Raw genomic sequence first — 19,953 nt, 5'->3', positions numbered from 1 at the left:
GGGGTCTAGCTGAGGCTCCCTTTATCCTTGCATAGATAAGTTCACAATGCAGAGCGCTTCACACACACACCAGCCTCTGTGCGAGTTCTTTACGAAGAGTGTGATGAGTGTGTGGTATGCACTGCCAGAAGTGATGGTAGAGGCACATGTGTTAGGAGCACTTAAGATGGGTGACAGAAAAATGGAGAGCTATGTAGAAGGGAAGGGTCACATTGATCTTAGAGTAGGTTAAAAAGTTGGCTCAAGATTGTGGGCTGAAGGGCCTGTGCTGTACTGGAATGGTTTATGTTCCATGGACACTTTTTGAAGATGGAGTTTTGTTTTAATTCCTTAGTTAGTGATTATCTCTCAACCAGACCAGAAGGAAAGTGTTATTTGCTTGCTATCTCAGAGCTGTTTGTGGCTGGGCTGTGTGCACAGGTAATTGTTTGCGGCTGCTGACAAGGTTAAGCGTTTCTATCAGTGGTAGCGAGGCAGTATCTGTGTTACCAGTACTGGAAGGTGCTTGTGTCAGCAGGAGATGAGGGTTGGGTCCAGTAGCTAAGCCTGTTGAGCAATCTCAGCTTCCAGTTAAGCATGAGATTCTTGTTTTCAAATCATCGCTTGGCTTCTGCCTGGTCTCTGTTAGCTCTTCAATCCGTACTAAGATCTTCACTCTCCTGCTCTATTGAATACTTCAAAGCTGGGGGAAGTCTAGGACCAGAGGGCACAGCCTCAGAATAGAAAGATGTCCCTTTAGAACAGAGATGAGGAATTTCTTCATCCAGAGGGTGGTAAATCTGTGGAATTCATTGCCGTAGATGGCTGTGGAAGCCAAATCATTGGGTATATTTAAAGCAGAGGTCGATAGGTTCTTGACCTAGCCACGTGGTGTGCCAATAACAACCTGGCCCTTAATATCCAGAAGACCAAAGAGAACATTGTGGACTTCAGGCATGCTAGGAGCCACACTCATGTCCCCGTCTACATCAATGGAGCTGTAGTGGAGCATGTATCAAGCTTCAAATTTCTTGGTGTCCACATTTCCAATGATCTCACCTGGTCCTTGAACTCCTCCATCCTGATCAAAGAGGCGCAACAGTGCCTTTATTTCCTGCGGAGCATCAAGAAAGCTTACCTCTGTCCCAGGACACTGACGGACTTTTACCGCTGTACCATTGAGAGCATACTCACCAAATGTATTTCAAATTTATCCCTGTTTCCGTGCTGTATTTGTTATATGGTATGGCAATTGTCCCGTATTGGACCGCAAAGCACTCCAGCGGGTGGTGAAAACTGCCCAGTGGATTATCGGCACCCAATTGCCCATCATTGAGAAAATTTATCATAAATGCTGCCTGGGCAGGGCGAAAAGCACCATCAAGGATGCATCTCACCCTAACCATGGACTTTTTATTCTCCTCCCATCCAGTAGGCACTTCAGGAGCCTCCACACCCGCACCGGCAGACTCAGGAAGAGCTTCTTCTCTGAGGCTGTGACCTTGCTGAACCTCACAACACAGCACTAAGCAGTATTGCACCCATATTGTACTGTCTCAGTACTTTTATATTTGTGTGCTGTAGCACTTACTTTTTATTTGCAGTTATTTTGTAAATAACACTATTCTTTTGCACTTCTGGTTAGATGCTAATTGCATTTCATTGGCTTTGTATCTGTACTCGGCACAATGACAATAAAGTTGAATCTGATCTAATTAGTAAGAGTGTCAAAGGTTACTGGGAGAAGACAGGAGAAGGGGGTTGAGAGGGATAATAAATCAGCCATAATGGAAAGGTGGAGCAGACTCGATGGTCTGAATAGCCAATTCTGCTACTGTGTGTTCTGGTGTCCCACATTTCCAGCTGCCTCAATGCTCAAAGCCTTTGGCTCTGGAATTCCTTTACTAAATATTTGCCTTTTTTGTTCTTTATTGGGAAGTTCCAAGATCTCACCTCTTCTGGTAGCAATCGCTCAACTACTCACTTATCTCCTCTCTTTTAATGTGGCTAAAGTATTGTCAATAATGCTGTAACAAAGCACTGCAGGACGTTTAGGATGTTAAGGATGCTGGCACTGCAGACAAAAGCTGCTCTTTCACGGACAGCTTGCTCTGGCCTCGGCAACTTCTCATGCTTGTCCTGAGCAGCTGAAAATGCTTAGGTTTGCAATACTGCTTGACTGCCTCCGATACAATACACAAACTATTTTGAACACAGTGGAACACTATTGACGGCAACTCTGTGCTGTCAGACCCTGGCGCCCTCATGGTGTTCAGTTCATTCCACTGATGTCACTTGGGAATTAACTAGAAAGGTAAATCAACCTGGAGCAATCTTCTGAGGCTTTTACAAGAAATAGCGCATGGTGGATAGAGGGGAACCGGCTGATGTGCTATATTTAGGATTCCAGGAGATTTGATAAGGTGCCACATCAAAGGTCATTGGGCTCCCAGGAAGCAGAGGGTCAGTGGAAAGTGATCTTTTCTGGTTGACGTTATGTAGAACAGAAAGAGGCCCTTCAGCCCGTCTTGCCCATGTCAGCGAAGGTGGCCATCTAAGCTAGAGCCACTTGCCCGGCGTTTGGCCCATATCACTCTAAGTCTTTTCTATGCATGTACTTATCCAAATGTCTTTTAAAGTTGTTATCATGCCCACCTCAGCTCCTTCCTCCATCTTGGCTGGTTTTTATTATTTTCAGCTGATCTGATTGCAACCTGAACTCTGTGTTCCAGCCTAGCTCAGTTTTCAATTCTTTTGCTTTTCAAAAATATGTCTGTACTGCCTTGAATAATCTAAAAACTGTGGCACCCACCACTAGAGGAAGGGAATTCCAGAGATTCATGATCCTCTGACAGAAACATATTGCTGGATCTGCATCTTAGACTAGTAACCTCTCATTTTTATACTGTGACCCCGAATTCCAGATTCCCCCAAAGAGAAAACACCTTTGCCACATCAACCTTATGGAAAGCTGGGAAGACACTGCACTCAACAGATACGTGCGGAGGAAATGTGTTCAAGAGGGAGCTGTACTACATGAGAGCGAGATGTGCTGTGCCACAGAAGGAAGCTTCAGCTGTGAAAGGAGAGACTGAACATCCTTAAGAAGTGACCACTAACCACCACTTGCTCGTGCCCACACAGCGTGAGAGTATGTGGATCCCGGTTTGGCCTCCACGGTCAGCTGAGGACCCACCAATAGACAACGCCTCAGGAGATCTTCTTACTTGACCCTTGTGATCTCACTAGTACTACCATGTGGAGACCCTTAGGGATTTCAGTCAGTTCATGCAAGGAAGCCCACCAACATCCCAGAGTTGAAGCAGTTTTGTAAGGAGGAATGGCCTAAACTTCCTCCAAGCCGATGTGCGGGACAGTTACCGGAAACAATTTGGTTGAAGTTATTGCTGTACAAAGGGGGACATACCAGTTACTGAAAGCAAAGGTTCACATACTTTTTCCGACAAGTGCATGTAATATTGGATCATTTTTCACAATAAATAAATGAACAAGAATAATATTTTTGTGTTATTTATTTAATTGGGCTCTCTTTATCTACTTTTAGGACATGTGAAGATCTGATCACACTTTAGGTCATATTTATGCAGAAATAGAGAAAATTCTACAGGATTCACAAACTTTCCAGCACCGCTGTACACTAAGTGTTGTTGCAGGAAGGCAGCATCTGTCGTCAGGAACACCCACCACTCAGGATGTGCTCTCTCCTTGCTGCTGCCATCGGGAAGAAGGTATAGGAGCCACACGACGTGCCCACAGCCCTTGCCAGAAGAAAACACAACAAGTGACAAAGCGACATTAGCAAAACAAACCTCTTGCCTCCTTTCCACCACCTACACACACGGATAGTCCTGCAACTCCAGGAAAGACCTTCAGGCTTCGATCTTTGGTATCGAGCCCCCAGACTGGCCATCGTCCCAGGTGTTGCTTTATTACTTGCACTCCTCATGACTTGAAACACCGGTTCTGATCTGACAAGTTTCATTTGCTTCCCCCACCCCACCCCACCTGATGGGATTACTTACCTCTGTCCGGAGGGAGCTGATATGGCTGCGTAGCTGAGCATGATAAGTTTCATCCATTTTAGATTTGACTCAAAGTGGTATCCAATACTTTTTGTAGGATCTTCTGCTGAAGGGTGTTGATTCATTGCCACTAGCACAAGCACACGTGTGCGCAGGTGCAGTGCAGACCCTCCTTGCAGCTGCATTATAGTCACATAACATCAGATCACCAGCATTCACAAGAAAATCTTAAATTATACACAACTTTTATGAGAAAGAACACAACTGGAACAATAAAAGATCAAATCCGAAGTGATTACTTTCTGAAATGCTTCCAACACACTCCTGTATTTTCCTACTTTAAGTCAGAGTTGAGGAACGCAATGGGGCCAGACTGGGTTCGGGGTCTGCGTGATGAGACCCTGGAAAGTGCACCACCACAGATCAATTGATGAGACTTGGGCCATCCTGCTACTGGTTCACAGCCTTTGGTTGTAGTCTTTTTATACCCTAAACAACAACCTCTTGTTCACTTGCAACGTCCAGTGCGTGTTCAACTCTAAGCTGTGATAAACACAAGAGATTCTCTCCTCCCCCTCCTCTCTTTTTCCATTCTGATTACCCTCTCACCCTCAGAAGACTTCCTGTGATTGACAAGCCAGGCAGCACCTCTTTAAAGAACGGAATCCAGGTCCTGTGATCCTAGGAAGATTTAAAGAGAGATTCTGGATCCTGCAAAAACCTTTCATTAAAGCTCTTTTCAGAAGTGGTATATGTAGTTTGCCCTCTCCTTGCCGTTAGTTGTCGCTTGTCCTTAAAACAATGCTGAGCAGTTTTACCAGTTCTTTGCCTGTGGCCACTCAACCATCAAGCCTGGAATGCCCAGCAGGGGTCACTAGGGCGCAACCAGCAGAGGTTGGGCTTCACACGTCAAAGTTGCTGGTGAACGCAGCAGGCCAGGCAGCATCTCTAGGAAGAGGTACAGTCGATGTTTTAGGCCGAGATCCTTTGTCAGAGGTTGGGCTTCTCCTGATTAACCGTTTCACTGCCAGTCATGGCCTGGACCGCCAGAAAAATCTGGCGTTCATGGAATTACTAAGAACGTCCTGGGAGAGTTCTAAAGGCTTTGCTGTACTTAATGTTTGCTCATGTTGAAAGGGCAGTCACTTAATCCTTTAAATGGATGGTCATGCATTTTCAATAATAGGATATATTTGAAGCAGAGTTAATCGTACAGTTTTCAAAGTTTAATGAAAAGTTATATATGAAAAGTACATATGTTACCATGAGATCCATTTTCTTGCAGGCATTTACAGGAAAAAATAAAAACCATAGAATTTTACAAAAGAAAACTGTCCATAAAGACTGACAACCAGCGGCAAATGAAGTCAGGCTATGCAAATAAAAATAATACTGAGAACATAAGTTATAATGAGTTCTTGAAAGTGAACCCAAGGTTGTAAAATCAGTTCAGAGTAGTGGTGACTGAAGAAATCCACGCTGGTTTAGGAGCCTGATGGTTGTACTGTATGTTAATGACTGTTCCTGGGCCTGGTAGTGTGAGGCCTAAGGCTTCTGTACCTCTTGCATTTTACTTCCTCCCTTTTTTTTGGCTACTTCAGGCACTCGGTAAATCTACAGTGTGAGGCTTCTGATGCAGAAAACTTTTAAAAGTATTAGTCCTCCCCTCCCCAGCCCCCTCTGCATAGCAGCCATTGACCACGCTGCGACCTATCATCAGAGTGGAGGAGAGCCTTCTTCAGTCATTCACGCACTATGTTCAGCTAACTATTGTGTTGAGGGACAGAGGCAATGCTTGCCTTCTCCTAAATCTCTACTCCCACCTCATTTCCTATTTCCTTTAAACTTTGGTTGCACGTGATATATACAGTTACATGCACAATCACATGATATATACAGTCACATGAGCAGGAATTCCTCAAAAATGCCCAGAAATCATCTCCCACCTGTCCATCACTCTGTTTCTTTCCATTTCTCCACCCACTCCATCTGCCCAACTCCCTTGCGCTCCTCCCACTGGATCCCCTCTGCCCCAAGCGCATTCCCATCTGCCCACCCCACCTCCCTTATTTGGTTCAGTGCTCCACCTTCGTTTCCTGCTGGACTCCATCATCTGCAGCCCTTTGTCACTTCAAGTGGTAGATTCTGAGTGGAGTTCTCCTACTCGAAACACCAGATGCAGTACGTAGTTGCGAAGAGGAATGGTGTTATGCCCTTTATTGCAAAGGAATTGGAGCTCAAAAGTAGCCAGGTCTCATTATTCTCCGGGGCCTTAGTGAGGTCTCACCCGGTGTACTGTATACAGTTTTAGTCTCCTTATTTACGAAAGGATATAGGGTATTGGCATTGGAAGCAGTCCAAAAGGGATTCACTAACACCTGGCATAAGAGAATTGTCTTATCGCAAAAAGTGAAAAAAGTTAGATTTATATTGGAGTTGAGAAGAATGAGATACAATCTTATTAAAACATCTGGGTTTCTAAATGGTGACAAAGTAAACATTGTGATATTTCTGCTTAGGGGGGAGTCTTGAATGATGGGACTTAGTTATAGGATTGGGGATTTGTCATCTATAACTGAGATACTTGGGAATTTCCTCTTACAGAGGATGTTAAGTCTCTGGAGTTTTGTGGCCTGGAGGCTGGATCACTGAGTGTGCATAAAAATGGATAGATAATTTTTTTAAAGATTGGGGAATAAAAGGCTCTGTGGAACTGACACAGAGAAGCCTGGGATAAATCAGTTGTGATTGCATTGAGGTGCCAGGAGGCCTACTCTTGCTCCTTTTCCTTGTATAATTGTGAAATAACCACTCTTCCCCTCCTGTGCTGTTTCTTTTATTTCCCAGTTTTACTCTCAACCATAAAAAACCCCAGTACATTGGGAACACAAGAGATTCTGCAGATGCTAGAAATCCAGAGTAACAAATACAAAATGGTGAGGGAACTCAGCAGGTCAGGCAGCATCTGTGGAAAGGAATAAAGGGTTGATGTTTCGGGTCCTGGTGAAGGGTCTTGGCCCAACATTGTTGCTTTCCATGGAAGATGTTGCTTGACCTGCTGACTGCCTTCAAGCACTTGAGGTGTATCACACTGATATATTGGAAGCATTGATCAATCAACATGAATCAGATCTGGCTAACTTCTGTTCATATTTTGTTACAGGCTGCTAGTTATTCTTCTTTGTATCATAAAATTATCTCAAATGAGAGCCTTCATTAAATCAGACCCACAAGCTGTGTTCCGGCTCTGTTTAAAATGCGTATTAATTTTGAAGTTATCATTTTCTGGGGTTGAGCTGCTGCATTCTAGCCTCAGGTGAGGAGAGCAAACTGGAATGGCTTCCAAGTAATTGCACATTGATCCCAAAGGATGCATCATGGAGGAGATTACTTGGAAATGATCCTGTAATTCCAAGTTCGTGATGGAGCCGTACAGTGATTGCAGAGAAATATTTTAGGAGTCAAAGCCACGGGGCAACTTTAAAGCCAGCAGAGACTTCTGTGCATTAGTGAAGCAGGATGTACTGTTAACTTGGAGAGGAAACTGTAGCAGGTGGTGTTTCTATAAAGGACAATGGCCAGTCAAATTGATTTGGGAAATTGCGTGCAGTAGTTCCCCTGATCGGGTTTTGCCTGCCTTGACAGTACTTGCTTTTGATGGAATTGCTCATTAGGTTCTTGACTGTCAACAACTGATTTCACCTTGATTGGCCCTGATTTTCATCCCAGGGATTTCTCCTCTGCATGCAACAAGACTTAGATGCACAGACATGGGCTGATCGGGCAATTAATATTCATGCACCGTTAGTGCCAATCAATTAAAGACCATTTCCAATCAGTTAATAATATCACTTCAATGTTCAAAGTAAGTTTATTATCAAAGTATTTGTTTGTCACCATATATCTGTCCAAGTTGCATGCCATCTTGGTCAATGTCTCCCATCCACTATGTAATGTACTGGGTGGGCACAGGAGTACATTCAGCCAGAGACTCATTCCACTGAGATGCAGCACAGAGCGTCATAGGAAGTCATCCATGCCTGTGGCCATCAAACTTTACAACTCCTCCCTTGGAGGGTCAGACACCCTGAGCCAATAGGCTGGTCCTGGACTTATTGCATAATTTACATATTACTACTTAACTATTTACGGTTCTATTACTATTTATTATTTATGGAGCAACTGTAATGAAAACCAATTTCCCCCGGGATTAATAAAGTATGACTGTGACTATATTACCCTGAGATTAATTTTCTTGCAGGCATTCACAGTAGATCACAAAAAAAAAATTGAATCAATGAAAAACTATGTACAAAGACAGACAAGCAACCAACGGTCAAAATAAGACCCATGTACAAATACAAAATTGCAAATACTTATAATAATAAATACATACGTAAACAAACAATGCTGAAAACATGAATAGTAGAGTTCTTGAAAGTGAGTTCATTGATTGTGAAATCAGTTCAGTGTTGAGGTGAGTGAAATTATCCACAGGAGCCTGATAGTTGAAGGGTTGTAACTGTTCCTGAACTTGCTGTTGTGGGACCCAAGTCTCCTGTATTTCCTTCCCAATGGCAACATTGAAAAGAGAGCATGGCTTGGATGGTGGTGGTTCTTGATGATAGATGCTGCTTTCTTGTGGCATTGCTACCATCTGGAGGATACCACTGGACAACTTCTATGGCTACAAATCAAGTCAAAGGCTCACCTCCTATCACCCCAAAGCTTTGCCACCACCCGTGGGGCAGGTCCAGCATGTAGTGGGTTATAGTTCACCTGCCTGGCTGAAAGTGGCTCCACCAACAGTCAAGAAACTCAGCACCACCCAGGACAAAGCAGCCTGCTTGATCAGCACCTGAGTTAGTCATTTCCTCCGGCCCTAGTGTGCAGCGACTGCCCTGCACAATTCACCATCTATGCCTGTGGCTTCCACCATGTGGAGGAAAAGGGAAGAGGAGGGCAGAAGAGGACATCAGCGCTTCCTGTTTCTGAATGGCAGAATTCCCTCCAGAACAGCATTTTCATCAGAAAAACAGCATCGGTTCATAGCTGGCTTACCATCACCTCCTCAAGAATAGTTCATGGTAGTTTGTAAAATGAGATGGACTCCGAGTCTGAAATTCTGTACAGTACTGCCTTAGAGGTGAAGCTTGAAACTAATTTATTTGACAGAATTCTGTATGCCTGTCATATGGTTTGATAAACACCAATTAGAAATATGAATTATAGCCTTTTATTGCTGAAACATGACCATTTCAGTAAGAGGTGTGTCCCATGATCACACAGTTAATCAGAAAGACCTGAATTACGGAACCATAAGGTTATTATTGATCTAATTAATAAAAGGGAGGTGCAGGAAATAATCTGGTTAGTTGGATTTCTCTGGTTATATTGGGTGAGGCATGTATTAGGTTCACGGTTTAACCAGTCCAGCTCCCTTTAGAAACTGTTGGACTGTGTTCTGCTACTTGCTTATTGGAAATAGACAGCGGGGGAGTGGGGGAAAGAAAGTATTGGAGGGGTAGGGCTGATGTTTATCTAACTGCCAGTAACACACATTGTGAACAATAGACACAGCCCTGGTGTAGGGGCACTGTTTCGTATACTGAATGCAGGGAAATGTTACAAGGTTTTAGGACTGTACTGCTTCAGTGTCCTGACATTACCTAATCTTAGTTGGTTCATTGATGCAGTACACGCCAAGTCATGGGTCAATATTTAGATCTCTAAGCAAGGCAGGCAACATCTACGGAAAGGAATAAAGTGTTGTTGTTTCAGGCTGAGATCCTTCATCAGGGCACAGTAACTAAGTAATCAATCAGGAATTCCTCCAGCATTTTGTGTTAGTTCCTCTGGATTTCCAGCGTCTACCGAATCTTTTGTGTTTAGATCAACAAACTTCTTACTGCCTCCACATCTATTTTATACAACCCTTTGTATTTTTGTAATATAATAAAATGTTTCTATTGAAAGAAAGAATAAAGACTTGCAGTTATAACCTTCCTATAACAACTGCAGGATGTCTCAAAGCATTTTAAAGCTCTATTGAGTTACAGTCATTGTAAAAATGTTTTCCGCCTGTCTTATCTATCTACATTTCGATCCGTCAATCTACCTGTGTCTCAGTCCATGATTCTCTCCATCCACGCTTGCTTTCCAAGTTTTATCCTTACTTGTTCAGCTGTTTGTTATATGTGCCGTGGCAGGCTGTTTAGCTACGTTCATTTCGGGATGCTTTCATTTGTGCTCAACCTGCTGCTGGCGGGGAATGTGCTTTAGGTAGCTGGTGGTGATGGCAAGTGGAGCAGTTAGTGTCTGTCCCAGATTTCAGAGGAAGGAAGTGCTTTAAACAGAGGCCTGGGATTCCTGATTGCTGCCCTGCGTTCTTGGTTACTCCTGCAGTAATGATGGTGGGGAAGGCATTATACCTGCCTGTAGGTTTACGAAGATGTTGCAGGATGAGAGGATCTGAGTTATGAAGATAGGTTGGCCGGGCTGGAACATTGGAGAAAGAGGGCCAGCCTTATAGAAATGTTAAAAATTATGACATGCATAAATCAGATGGATGGTAAGTCTTTTACCCAGGCTAAGGAGACTTCAAAACTAGGGGTCATAGGTTGAGTGTGAAAGGGGAAAGATTTGAATGAGATGCATTGTGGGTGGTGAGCGTATGGAGTGAACTCCCAGAGGAAGTGGTTGAAGCAGGTACAATAGTATCATTTAAGAAGCACTTTGGGGAGGTTCATGGAGAGACGAGGCTCAGAGGGAAATGGCGGAACGCAGGAAGATGGGACCAGCTGGGTAGGCGCCATGGTTGGTACGGACTGGTTGAGTTGAACGGCCTGTATCCATGCCGTACTGCTTTATGTCTATGACTCGATGGTACCTAAATGCAGCAGGCAGAGAAACGCTCAATAACTGCCCACAAGGGCAAGAAAGGAATCCAATCTGTTGTCTAAATGCCCAGTGAACTTGCAGGGGGCTCCTGTGGAGATGCCAAAGTGCTCCATGTGCCTGCAAATCCGTAGCCCACTTGGGCGAAGGGATGGAGGTAGAAGGAAGGATGCGTGTGCAAATAACTTTTTTCTTTTTCTTATCTCTGTAGAGCGCCAGAGATTATCCTGGGATTGCTGTTTTGCGAGGCGATCGACATGTGGTCACTGGGGTGCGTAATCGCAGAGCTGTTCTTGGGGTGGCCGTTGTATCCGGGAGCATCGGAGTACGATCAGGTACGCTTCAACTGTGCTGGATGTTCGATGCAGTGTTGTGCTGGGCTTAAGTGAAATTGGTCTCTTGACTCTTTGTGGGGCACCTTGTGAACACTGGTTGCCATATCCAGTGCCCTAATGCCAGGTCTCTGTGAAGGTGTGAATATTAACTGTACCATGTACTCATTGGGTGACCTCCTTTTAAGTCTTTATTGATATCAGTGATCCCAGAACCCTACTTTTCAGGAGTGTCAAGAGTCTTCCCTGATTACCTCATCCTGGACAATATTTACCTCTCAGTCAATCTCACCAAAACAGACCTGAGGTATTTTTTGTTTCTCTAGCCACTGGTCTGCTCAGCTCTTCCGGCATTTTGTGTTTTGATTTCACACACCCAAATCCTTTTCCAAAACATTTCATGAGGTGATTAGCTTGTTGCTGTGTATGGATTCATATTGCATTTCTCAGTGAAACGCTTCAGAGTTCTTCAGTCAGAGGGTGGTGAATCTGTGGAATTCATTGCTACAGGTGGCTGAGGAGGTCAAACCATTGGATGTACTTAAAGCAGAGGTTGATCGGTTCTTCATTAGTAAGGGTGTTCAAGGTTATGGGGAGAAGGCAGCAGAATGGGGGTTGAAGGAAAATAAATCAGCCATGATCGAGTGGCAGAACAGACATGACTGGCTGAATGGCCTAATTCTGCTCCTATGTTTTGTGGAATTCCTTGAAATGGTGTAGTATGCAGAATGCAGGTGGAAATGGGAGCACCCAGAGGAAAACGTACATGGCCACAAGGAGAATGTGCAAATTCACACAGACATCATTCACGGTCTGGATTGAACCTGGGTTTTCAGTACTGTGGTTGAGCCTCTACCTACTGCACCACTCTGTGGCATCCAGTGACATATATAGATAAACCCGCAAGATTTTCACGGACAGTGGTGTGGTCCCCACTACCTCCTGTGGAAGTAGGCCTTCATTCCTGACTGGACAGGGTGTTCTATCAGCTTCCAGCTCATCTCCCACCCCGCAAGCAGTTTCCAACATATTTGTGGGTCCCCTTGGACCACATTTTATTATCCTTCTTCTGTCTGTAGCATCTGTTGGCTCAACCCCAGTGAACTATAGATTTCCCCACCAACCCAACCCAACACTCTGAGTATTTTATCTCCCCAACCCATGGATCTCCCACGAACTCAACCCATCAAACTTGGATCTCCCCACAAAACCAACCCACTGAATATGTCACTTCCCCAACCCGTGGAAGCTGTCTCCTCCTCAACCCACAGATCTCCCCACCAACACAACCACCAAACCTGTCTTCCTCCCCAACCCACTGAATCTGTCTTCTCCCCGATCCACTGATCCCGTTCCTCTTCCCAGCTCATCGATCTTCCCACCACCCAACCCAATGAATCTGTCTCCCACCCCTGCTCATCACACCCTCCACCAAACCTGCCTCTGTCTGCAGCTCACTGATCTCCCCACCAACCCAATTCACTGTACACCAGCTCTTTCCCCAACATGTTAGTCTTTGCCCTGTCCAGCCTTGGTCTGAACTTGTCAGAGTGTTTCCTATATCCAATCAATCCTTTGTCAACCTTCTCTACGGATTCAAACTGCCGTTAATTCCCTCTCTTTCCAAAGTTTGGAGAAAGACTTTTGACCTGAAATGTGAACTATGTTCCTGATTCTGCAGAAACTGCCTGACTTGCTGAGAGTTTCAAGCATTGTCCGCTTTTTGTTTCGGTTTTCCAGCATTTCTTTGATATTCATTTGCTGAACATGTTACCCCTCACTCACCTTGCAGCAGAAGGAAAGCAAAAAAAAAAATTGCTGAGATATTCAGGCAACATCCGAGGAGAGAGAAACATACCCACAACAGAACCTGTGCAGACATGGGACATCAGGGCTCACCAGTTCTACAGATGCTTGCTGATTTGTCGATGTGTCCACGAGTCCCAAACTGTGCCCCGTCACATCAAACTGCCCAATTTGATCTGTCGCAGGAGGCACCTCATTTCTCTGCTTGCCAACTCAAGAAGCCACTGAGGGTATGTTCATGGTCTTCTGCTGCTGTAGCCCATCCACGTCAAGGTTCAACATGTTGTGAACTTAGAGTTTCTCTTCTGGACAACTCTGTTGAAACGCATGGTTACTTGTGTTACTTGTCACTTTCTCCCCTGACCTTTCTCATTAACAAGGCATTTTTGCCAACAGAATTTCCACTCTATGGATGGTTTTTGTTTGTCACAACATTCTCTGTAAACTCTAGAGACTGTTGTGCGTGAAAATCTCAGGAGATCAGCAGTTTCTGAGATATTCAAACCACCCCCATCTGGCACCAACAATCATTCCATGGTCAAGGTCACTTAGATCATGTTTTCTCCCCATTCTGCTGTTTGGTTTGAACAGCAACTGAACCTCTTGACCATGCCGGCATGGTTTTATGCATCGAGTTGCTGCCACATGTTTGACTGATTAAATATTTACATTAATGAGCAGTGTACAGGAGGTACCTTTTAAAGTGGTCACTGAGTTTAATTGGGCCTTCCAATATAAATTTCCCCATAGCATGGGAAGGAGAGGACATGCCAAATCTACCATCTCCCCAAGGCAGCGTTTTACTGCTGTCTTCAATTCTGCATAGGATGTGCCTCCCTTCCGATCCAGCTGCTGAATATCTTTTCAATAAAGAGGTTCTTCCCAAACTTGGTGGCGAGGAAGGTTGCTTCTTATTTAGCATTCATCGGCCAGCAAACCAGCAGTGTCAGGGCACACTAACAGATCGATTATGTCAGCAGTAAACTCCAAGGATCCCATCGTAGGAATATTGCTCGGGAAAACTAAAGCTGGCTACATAATGGCAGGTGGCTGATTGCTTTGTCACAGCAGGAAGAGATGCTGGGAGTGATGTCGTCTGGAGTTTAGCCCTCTGGCAGTTAGCTCCTGGGAGGGTCACCCACGGCAGTAGGGTCAAGGTAAGTTTCTGGGACAAAAAGCGACCCAACCAAGGCCTCAGCAATGGAGCTGGTGGAAGATTGGGACACATCACCACGGCAGTAAAGGTGGAGAAAGGCTGTAGCAGTGAAGGGACCCAGTCATTTTGCATTCCATGTCACTGGACCCAGACACTGACCCTAATGTGTCAAGGACCGTGTGGTGGCCACCCGTGCTCAGCTTCCCCACATTCAACAAAGTTACGCACAGGCGTTCTCCATTAAAGAAATTCACCCTAACATCCCCGATTATGTGTATCCTGGATTGGCCTCTACAGCCACCTGAAGACCCACCAACAGACAACCCCTTAGGGAGGACATCATACTCGACCTGAGTGATCGCACTACTAGTCAAAAGAACATCTTCTTAAAGCGGAGAAATTTAGCTGCGGAATTTGAAACCTCCGGGCCTGAAATCACAGCTGCTAATGTGGACATTGGGACTGAGGGCCATCCAAAAGACCTTTACATCTCAGCAACTACCAGCCAGAAGACGTTGTTACTTGTTTTCTCCTCTGGACCTCATTACTGAGCAAAATCAGAATGCTGAGGTGACAAATCAAGCCAGCATTGACTGGTTGGTAAAAGCACAAAAATCAGGTTATTTTCCCAAAGCAGCAAAATTATTATTTTCTTTAGCCTCTGGACATCTCAAAGTGCTTCACAGTGATTGAGGTCAGCGCTGCAATGCAAGAAGCAAAGCGGTCAGTTTACACTGAACAAGACTCTTTCTATCCTGGTAGCTTTGAGGGATAAATATTGGCGAGGACCTGAGGATACTAAAATAGTTTGATAGGATCATTTATACCTGTGCACCTGGGAAATTCTAGGGTCCGTATTAGGAAGTGCTGGAATACTGCACTGGCGGGGTAATGAGGATTATTTTGGACATATTCAAAGGACTGAATGGTTACTGCATCCTTAAGTTCTAGAGGCTGTGCTGAGAAGATTGTCAGTCAATAGGTATGGAATAACAAGAGTATAGGGATATCAGTGGATTGTGAGCTCGTCTGTTTGGAGGACTGAGAGGTCGGGAGAGAATTTGGGAGTTTGTGAGTGCTGGGTGATTGTGAGGTTGGTCGAGTGATGCGAGATGTGTGTGGTTTAGCCTACACGGTAACATAAGAGATGAAACCCCCTTACATTAATATACAGTATTTTCTGTTTCTGCACGTTTTTTTAATCTACAGGTTTCCCCGGCCATCCGAAGGTAGAGCATTCCTATGAAATGGTTCGTAAGCCGGAATGTCATAAAGGGAAGAAGCAATTACCATTTATTTATATGGGAAAAATTTGTGAGCGTTCGCAAACCCAAAAAATAGCCTACCAAATAACACATAAAACCTAAAATAACAGTAACATATAGTAAAAGCAGGAATGATATGATAAATACACAGCCTATATAAAGTGGAAGTACTTTTCTACAATCATTACCACACTGTTCTCCGTAGCGAAAATCTCATGCAAGCGCTCTCGGCAGAAACACTCTTTCCAGTAACTTTTAAGCTATGAATCTGCCAAATCATACCAAATAACACATAAAAATACACAACCTATATAAAGTAGAAATAATGTATGTACAGTGTAGTATCACTTACCGGAATCGGGAAGACAGCGCCGAGCACACTGATGATGGTGTGTTAGGCTGAGTCGTCAGAATTTGGGGTGGTGCAGTGGGCCTCAACCTCCGGGCCGCCTACCGATACCGATCCGCGAAGCATGCAGGGGTACAGCAGTAGCTGGGACGCACCCAACACATCTTTAAGAAAAAAGCCAAAATAAACAAGTTAATCAGAGGTGACGCAATCGGCAATTGGCTCTAATCTGGGCTGACATTTATGTGCCGGGTGGCACCTAATTAATTAGCTTGTTTATTTCGGCTTTTTTCTTAAAGATGTGCTGGGTGCGTCCCGGCTACCACTGCATTCTCCGCGGATCGGTATTGGTTCACTGCCTGGGGTTTGGGGTGTCATCTCATCGTCGTCTGTTTCCATCAGGGCAGGCAGGTCATCTTCTTCTATGTCTGCCTGCCTCGATGTCGAAGGTCGAGGTTCGTCGTCTGCTGTGACTGATGTGGAAGGCTTGAGAAACGACAGTATGCTTGGCTGCTTAGCCTCGTGCATTTTTCTATCATCTCATGCAGTTGCTTCACGTTCAGTTCCTGGACGACTTCACTTTCGGTCCATTTGCTGCTGCATTCGTTTTCGATTGTTATCCTTTGCTCTTCCAATTGCATCAGCTCTTCATCTATCAGTTCTCAGTCATGGGATGCCAAAACCTCTTCAACATCATCTTTGTCAACTTCCACAAGCCAAACTCACTTTGTCCTTACTTCATTCACCACGATCAAAATGCTTAATTATGTCTAGTTTTACACTAAGTGTAACACTCTTACAAGCTCTTTTAGGCTTTTCCGATACCTTAGAACTCATCTTGCTAATGGCTGCTCACAGGCACGTGTTTAAGCAATGCCGGCCAGAATGCAGTTCTGGGGGAGGAGCGGCTGCTCGGGGTGTGCGCTGCCTTTTATCGTGCACTGCTTTTCTCGCGCACTGCTTTTTTCGCGTGCTGCCTTTTCTCGTAACAGTGAAAACACCTTCTGTTAGCGAAAACGGGTAACTAATGTAGGTCTTTCGTAACAGCGAGGTTTCGTAAAGCGAACGTTCAAAAAGCGGGGGACACCTGTATTCAATATACATAACTGATTAACTTCTTTATTATTATTATTTTTATGTTATTTATTTTTTTTTCTCTTCTCGATTATGTATTGTTTAAACTGCTGCTACTTAGTTAACAAATCTCATGTCACATGCCGGCGATAATAAACCTGATTCTGATTCTGAATCACCTTAAAATCATGCCCTCTGGGGAAAAGAGTCTCTGGCTATCCACTCGAGCTATGCCTCTTATCATCTTATACACCTCTATCAAGCCGCCTTTTGTCATTCTTTGCTCCAAAGAGAAAAGCCCTAGCTTGCTTAACCTATTCTCATATGACCTGCTGTGTAATCCTGATAAATCTCATCAGCACCCTCTCTAGTACTTCCACATCCTTCCCATAACGAGGTGATCAGAACTGGACACAATATTCCAAGTATGGTCTAAGCAGGGTTTTATCTAGCTGCAACTTTAGCTCATGGCTCTTGAACTCAATCCCCTGACTAATGAAGCCCAAAACACAATACACCTTCTTAACAACCCTATCAACCTGCATGGCAACTTTGAGGGATTTGTGAATGGGGACCCCAAGATCCCTCTGATCCTCCACACTGCTAAGAAACCTGCCATTAACCCTGTACTCTGCCTTCAAATTTGACCTCACAAAATGAATCACCACACACTCTTCCATGTTGAACTCCATCTGCCACTCCATAGTCCAGCTCAGCATCCTGCTAATGTCCCATTGTGAACTATACGAACCTTCTACATATCCACAACTTGACCAACCTTTTTGTCATCTGTAAACTTACTAACACACCATTACACTTCTTCCTCCAAGTCATTTATAAAAATCACCAGAAACAGTGGTCCCAAAACAGATCCCTACAGAACACCAGTGGTCACTGACCTTCAGACAGAATACACTCCATTGAAAACACCCTCTGCCTTCTATGGGCAGGCCAATTTTGCATCCACACAGCCAAGCTTCCTTGGATCACATACCTCCTGACTTTCACAATGAGCCTACCGTAGGGAACCTCATCAAATGCCACTTCTCTACCTTCATCAATGTGTTTTGTCACATCCTTAAAGAATTCATTCGGGGTAGGTGGGCAGGACCTGCGCCTCACAAGGCTGTGCTGACTGTGCTTCTACAAATGCTTGTAAATCCTATCTCTAAGATTCAACTTCAATAATTTGCCCACCATTGGCCCAGGGACCACATAATTCCCAGGGTATCCCTACTCCCTTTCTTGAACAAAGGAATAACATTTGCCACTCTCCAGTCATATGCTAGTATTCCTGTGTCCAGTGAGGATGCAAAGATCATCACCAAAGGTGCAGCAATCTCTTTCCTCGCTTGTTGCAGTAACCTGGGGTATATCCTGTCTGGCTCCGGGGACTTTCTAAACAAATGTGTTTCAAAAGTTCCAGCACATCCTCTTTCATAACATCAACATGTTCTAGCATATCAAACTGTTTTATGCTGTCCTTACAAACAACAAGGACCCTCTCATTTGGTGAATACCGAAGAAAAGTATTTATTATGGACTTCCTCTACCTCCTTCAACTCCAGATACGTTTCCTCTTCTGTTTGTGATCAGTCCTGCCTTTACTTTAGTCATCCTCCTGTTCTTCACATATGTGTAGATTGCCTTGGTATTTTCCTTAATTATACTCACCAAAGCCTTCTCATTTCCCCTACGAAGTCCATCCTTCAGCTCCTTCTTGGCTACCTTGTAACTCTTTAGGTCCCTGTCTGACCCTTGCTTCCTAAACCTTAAGTAAGCTTCTTTCTTCCTCTTGACCAGATGAGCCACATCTCTTGTCAGCCATCCCTTCACCCTGCCTCAATGAGACAAATCTATCCAGAACCCCCAAGCAAGTGTTCCCTAAACAATGTGCATTTCCCTGAATACATCCATTCCCACTTTGTGCTTCCAAATTCCTTCCGAATAGCATCATAGTTCCCCTTCCCACAATCAACGGTTTTTCATACTGCCTGCTCCTATCCCTGTCCAAGGCCACAGTAAAGGTCAGGGAGTTGCGGACATTGTTCCCGAAGTTCTCTCCCACTGAGGGATCTGACACCTAGCACTGTAGAAACCATAGAAACTACAGCACAGAAACAGGCCTTTTGGCCCTTCTTGGCTGTGCCGAACCATTTTCTGCCTAGTCCCACTGACCTGCACACGGACCATATCCTTCCATACACCTCCCATCCATGTATCTGTCCAATTTATTCTTAAATGTTAAAAAAGAACCCGCATTTACCACCTCGTCTGGCAGCTCATTCCATACTCCCACCACTCTCTGTGTGAAGAAGCCCCCCCCTAAAGTTCCCTTTAAACTTTTCCCCCCTCACCCTAAACCCATGTCCTTGATTTTTTTCTCCCCTTGCCTCAGTGGAAAAAGCCTGCTTGCATTCACTCTATCTATACCCATCATAATTTTATATACCTCTATCAAATCTCCCCTCATTCTTCTACGCTCCAGGGAATAAAGTCCGAACCTATTCAACCTTTCTCTGTAACTGAGTTTCTCAAGTCCCAGCAACATCCTTGTAAACCTTCTCTGCACTCTTTCAACCTTATTAATATCCTTCCTGTAATTTGGTGACCAAAAGTGAACACAATACTCCAGATTCGGCCTCACCAATGCCTTATACAACCTCATCATAACATTCCAGCTCTTATACTCAATACTTCGATTAATAAAGGCCAATGTACCAAAAGCTCTCTTTACGACCCTATCTACCTGTGATGCCATTTTTAGGGAATTTTGTATCTGTATTCCCAGATCCCTCTGTTCCACTGCACTCCTCAGTGCCTCACCATTAACTCTGTATGTTCTACGTTGGTTTGTCCTTCCAACGTGCAATACCTCATACTTGTCAGTATTAAACTCCATCTGCTATTTTTCCAGCTGGTCCAAGTCCCTCTGCAGGCTCTGAAAACCTTCCTCACTGTCTACTACACCTCCAATCTTTGAATCATCAGCAAACTTGCTGATCCAATTTACCACATTATCATCCAGATCATTGATATAGATGACAAATAA

General features: G+C 44.4%; 1 protein-coding gene across 5 annotated transcripts in view; it reads left to right on the top strand.

The window, feature by feature from the left end:
• hipk2 (homeodomain interacting protein kinase 2) overlaps window positions 1–19,953 on the top strand; it is a 265,244-nt gene that overhangs the window by 175,331 nt on the left and 69,960 nt on the right. For all 5 annotated transcript variants that reach the window (XM_063058276.1, XM_063058273.1, XM_063058274.1 and 2 more), the window contains one exon: window positions 11,131–11,254. In XM_063058276.1, the coding sequence (XP_062914346.1) occupies window positions 11,131–11,254 (124 nt within the window). The remainder of the gene's footprint in view (window positions 1–11,130; window positions 11,255–19,953) is intronic.

This window comes from Mobula hypostoma, chromosome 9, assembly GCF_963921235.1.
Source record: "Mobula hypostoma chromosome 9, sMobHyp1.1, whole genome shotgun sequence".
NCBI lineage: Eukaryota > Metazoa > Chordata > Chondrichthyes > Myliobatiformes > Myliobatidae > Mobula > Mobula hypostoma.
The sequence above is the reverse complement of the archived record's forward strand: the minus strand, read 5'-3'. Positions and strand labels throughout refer to the sequence as shown.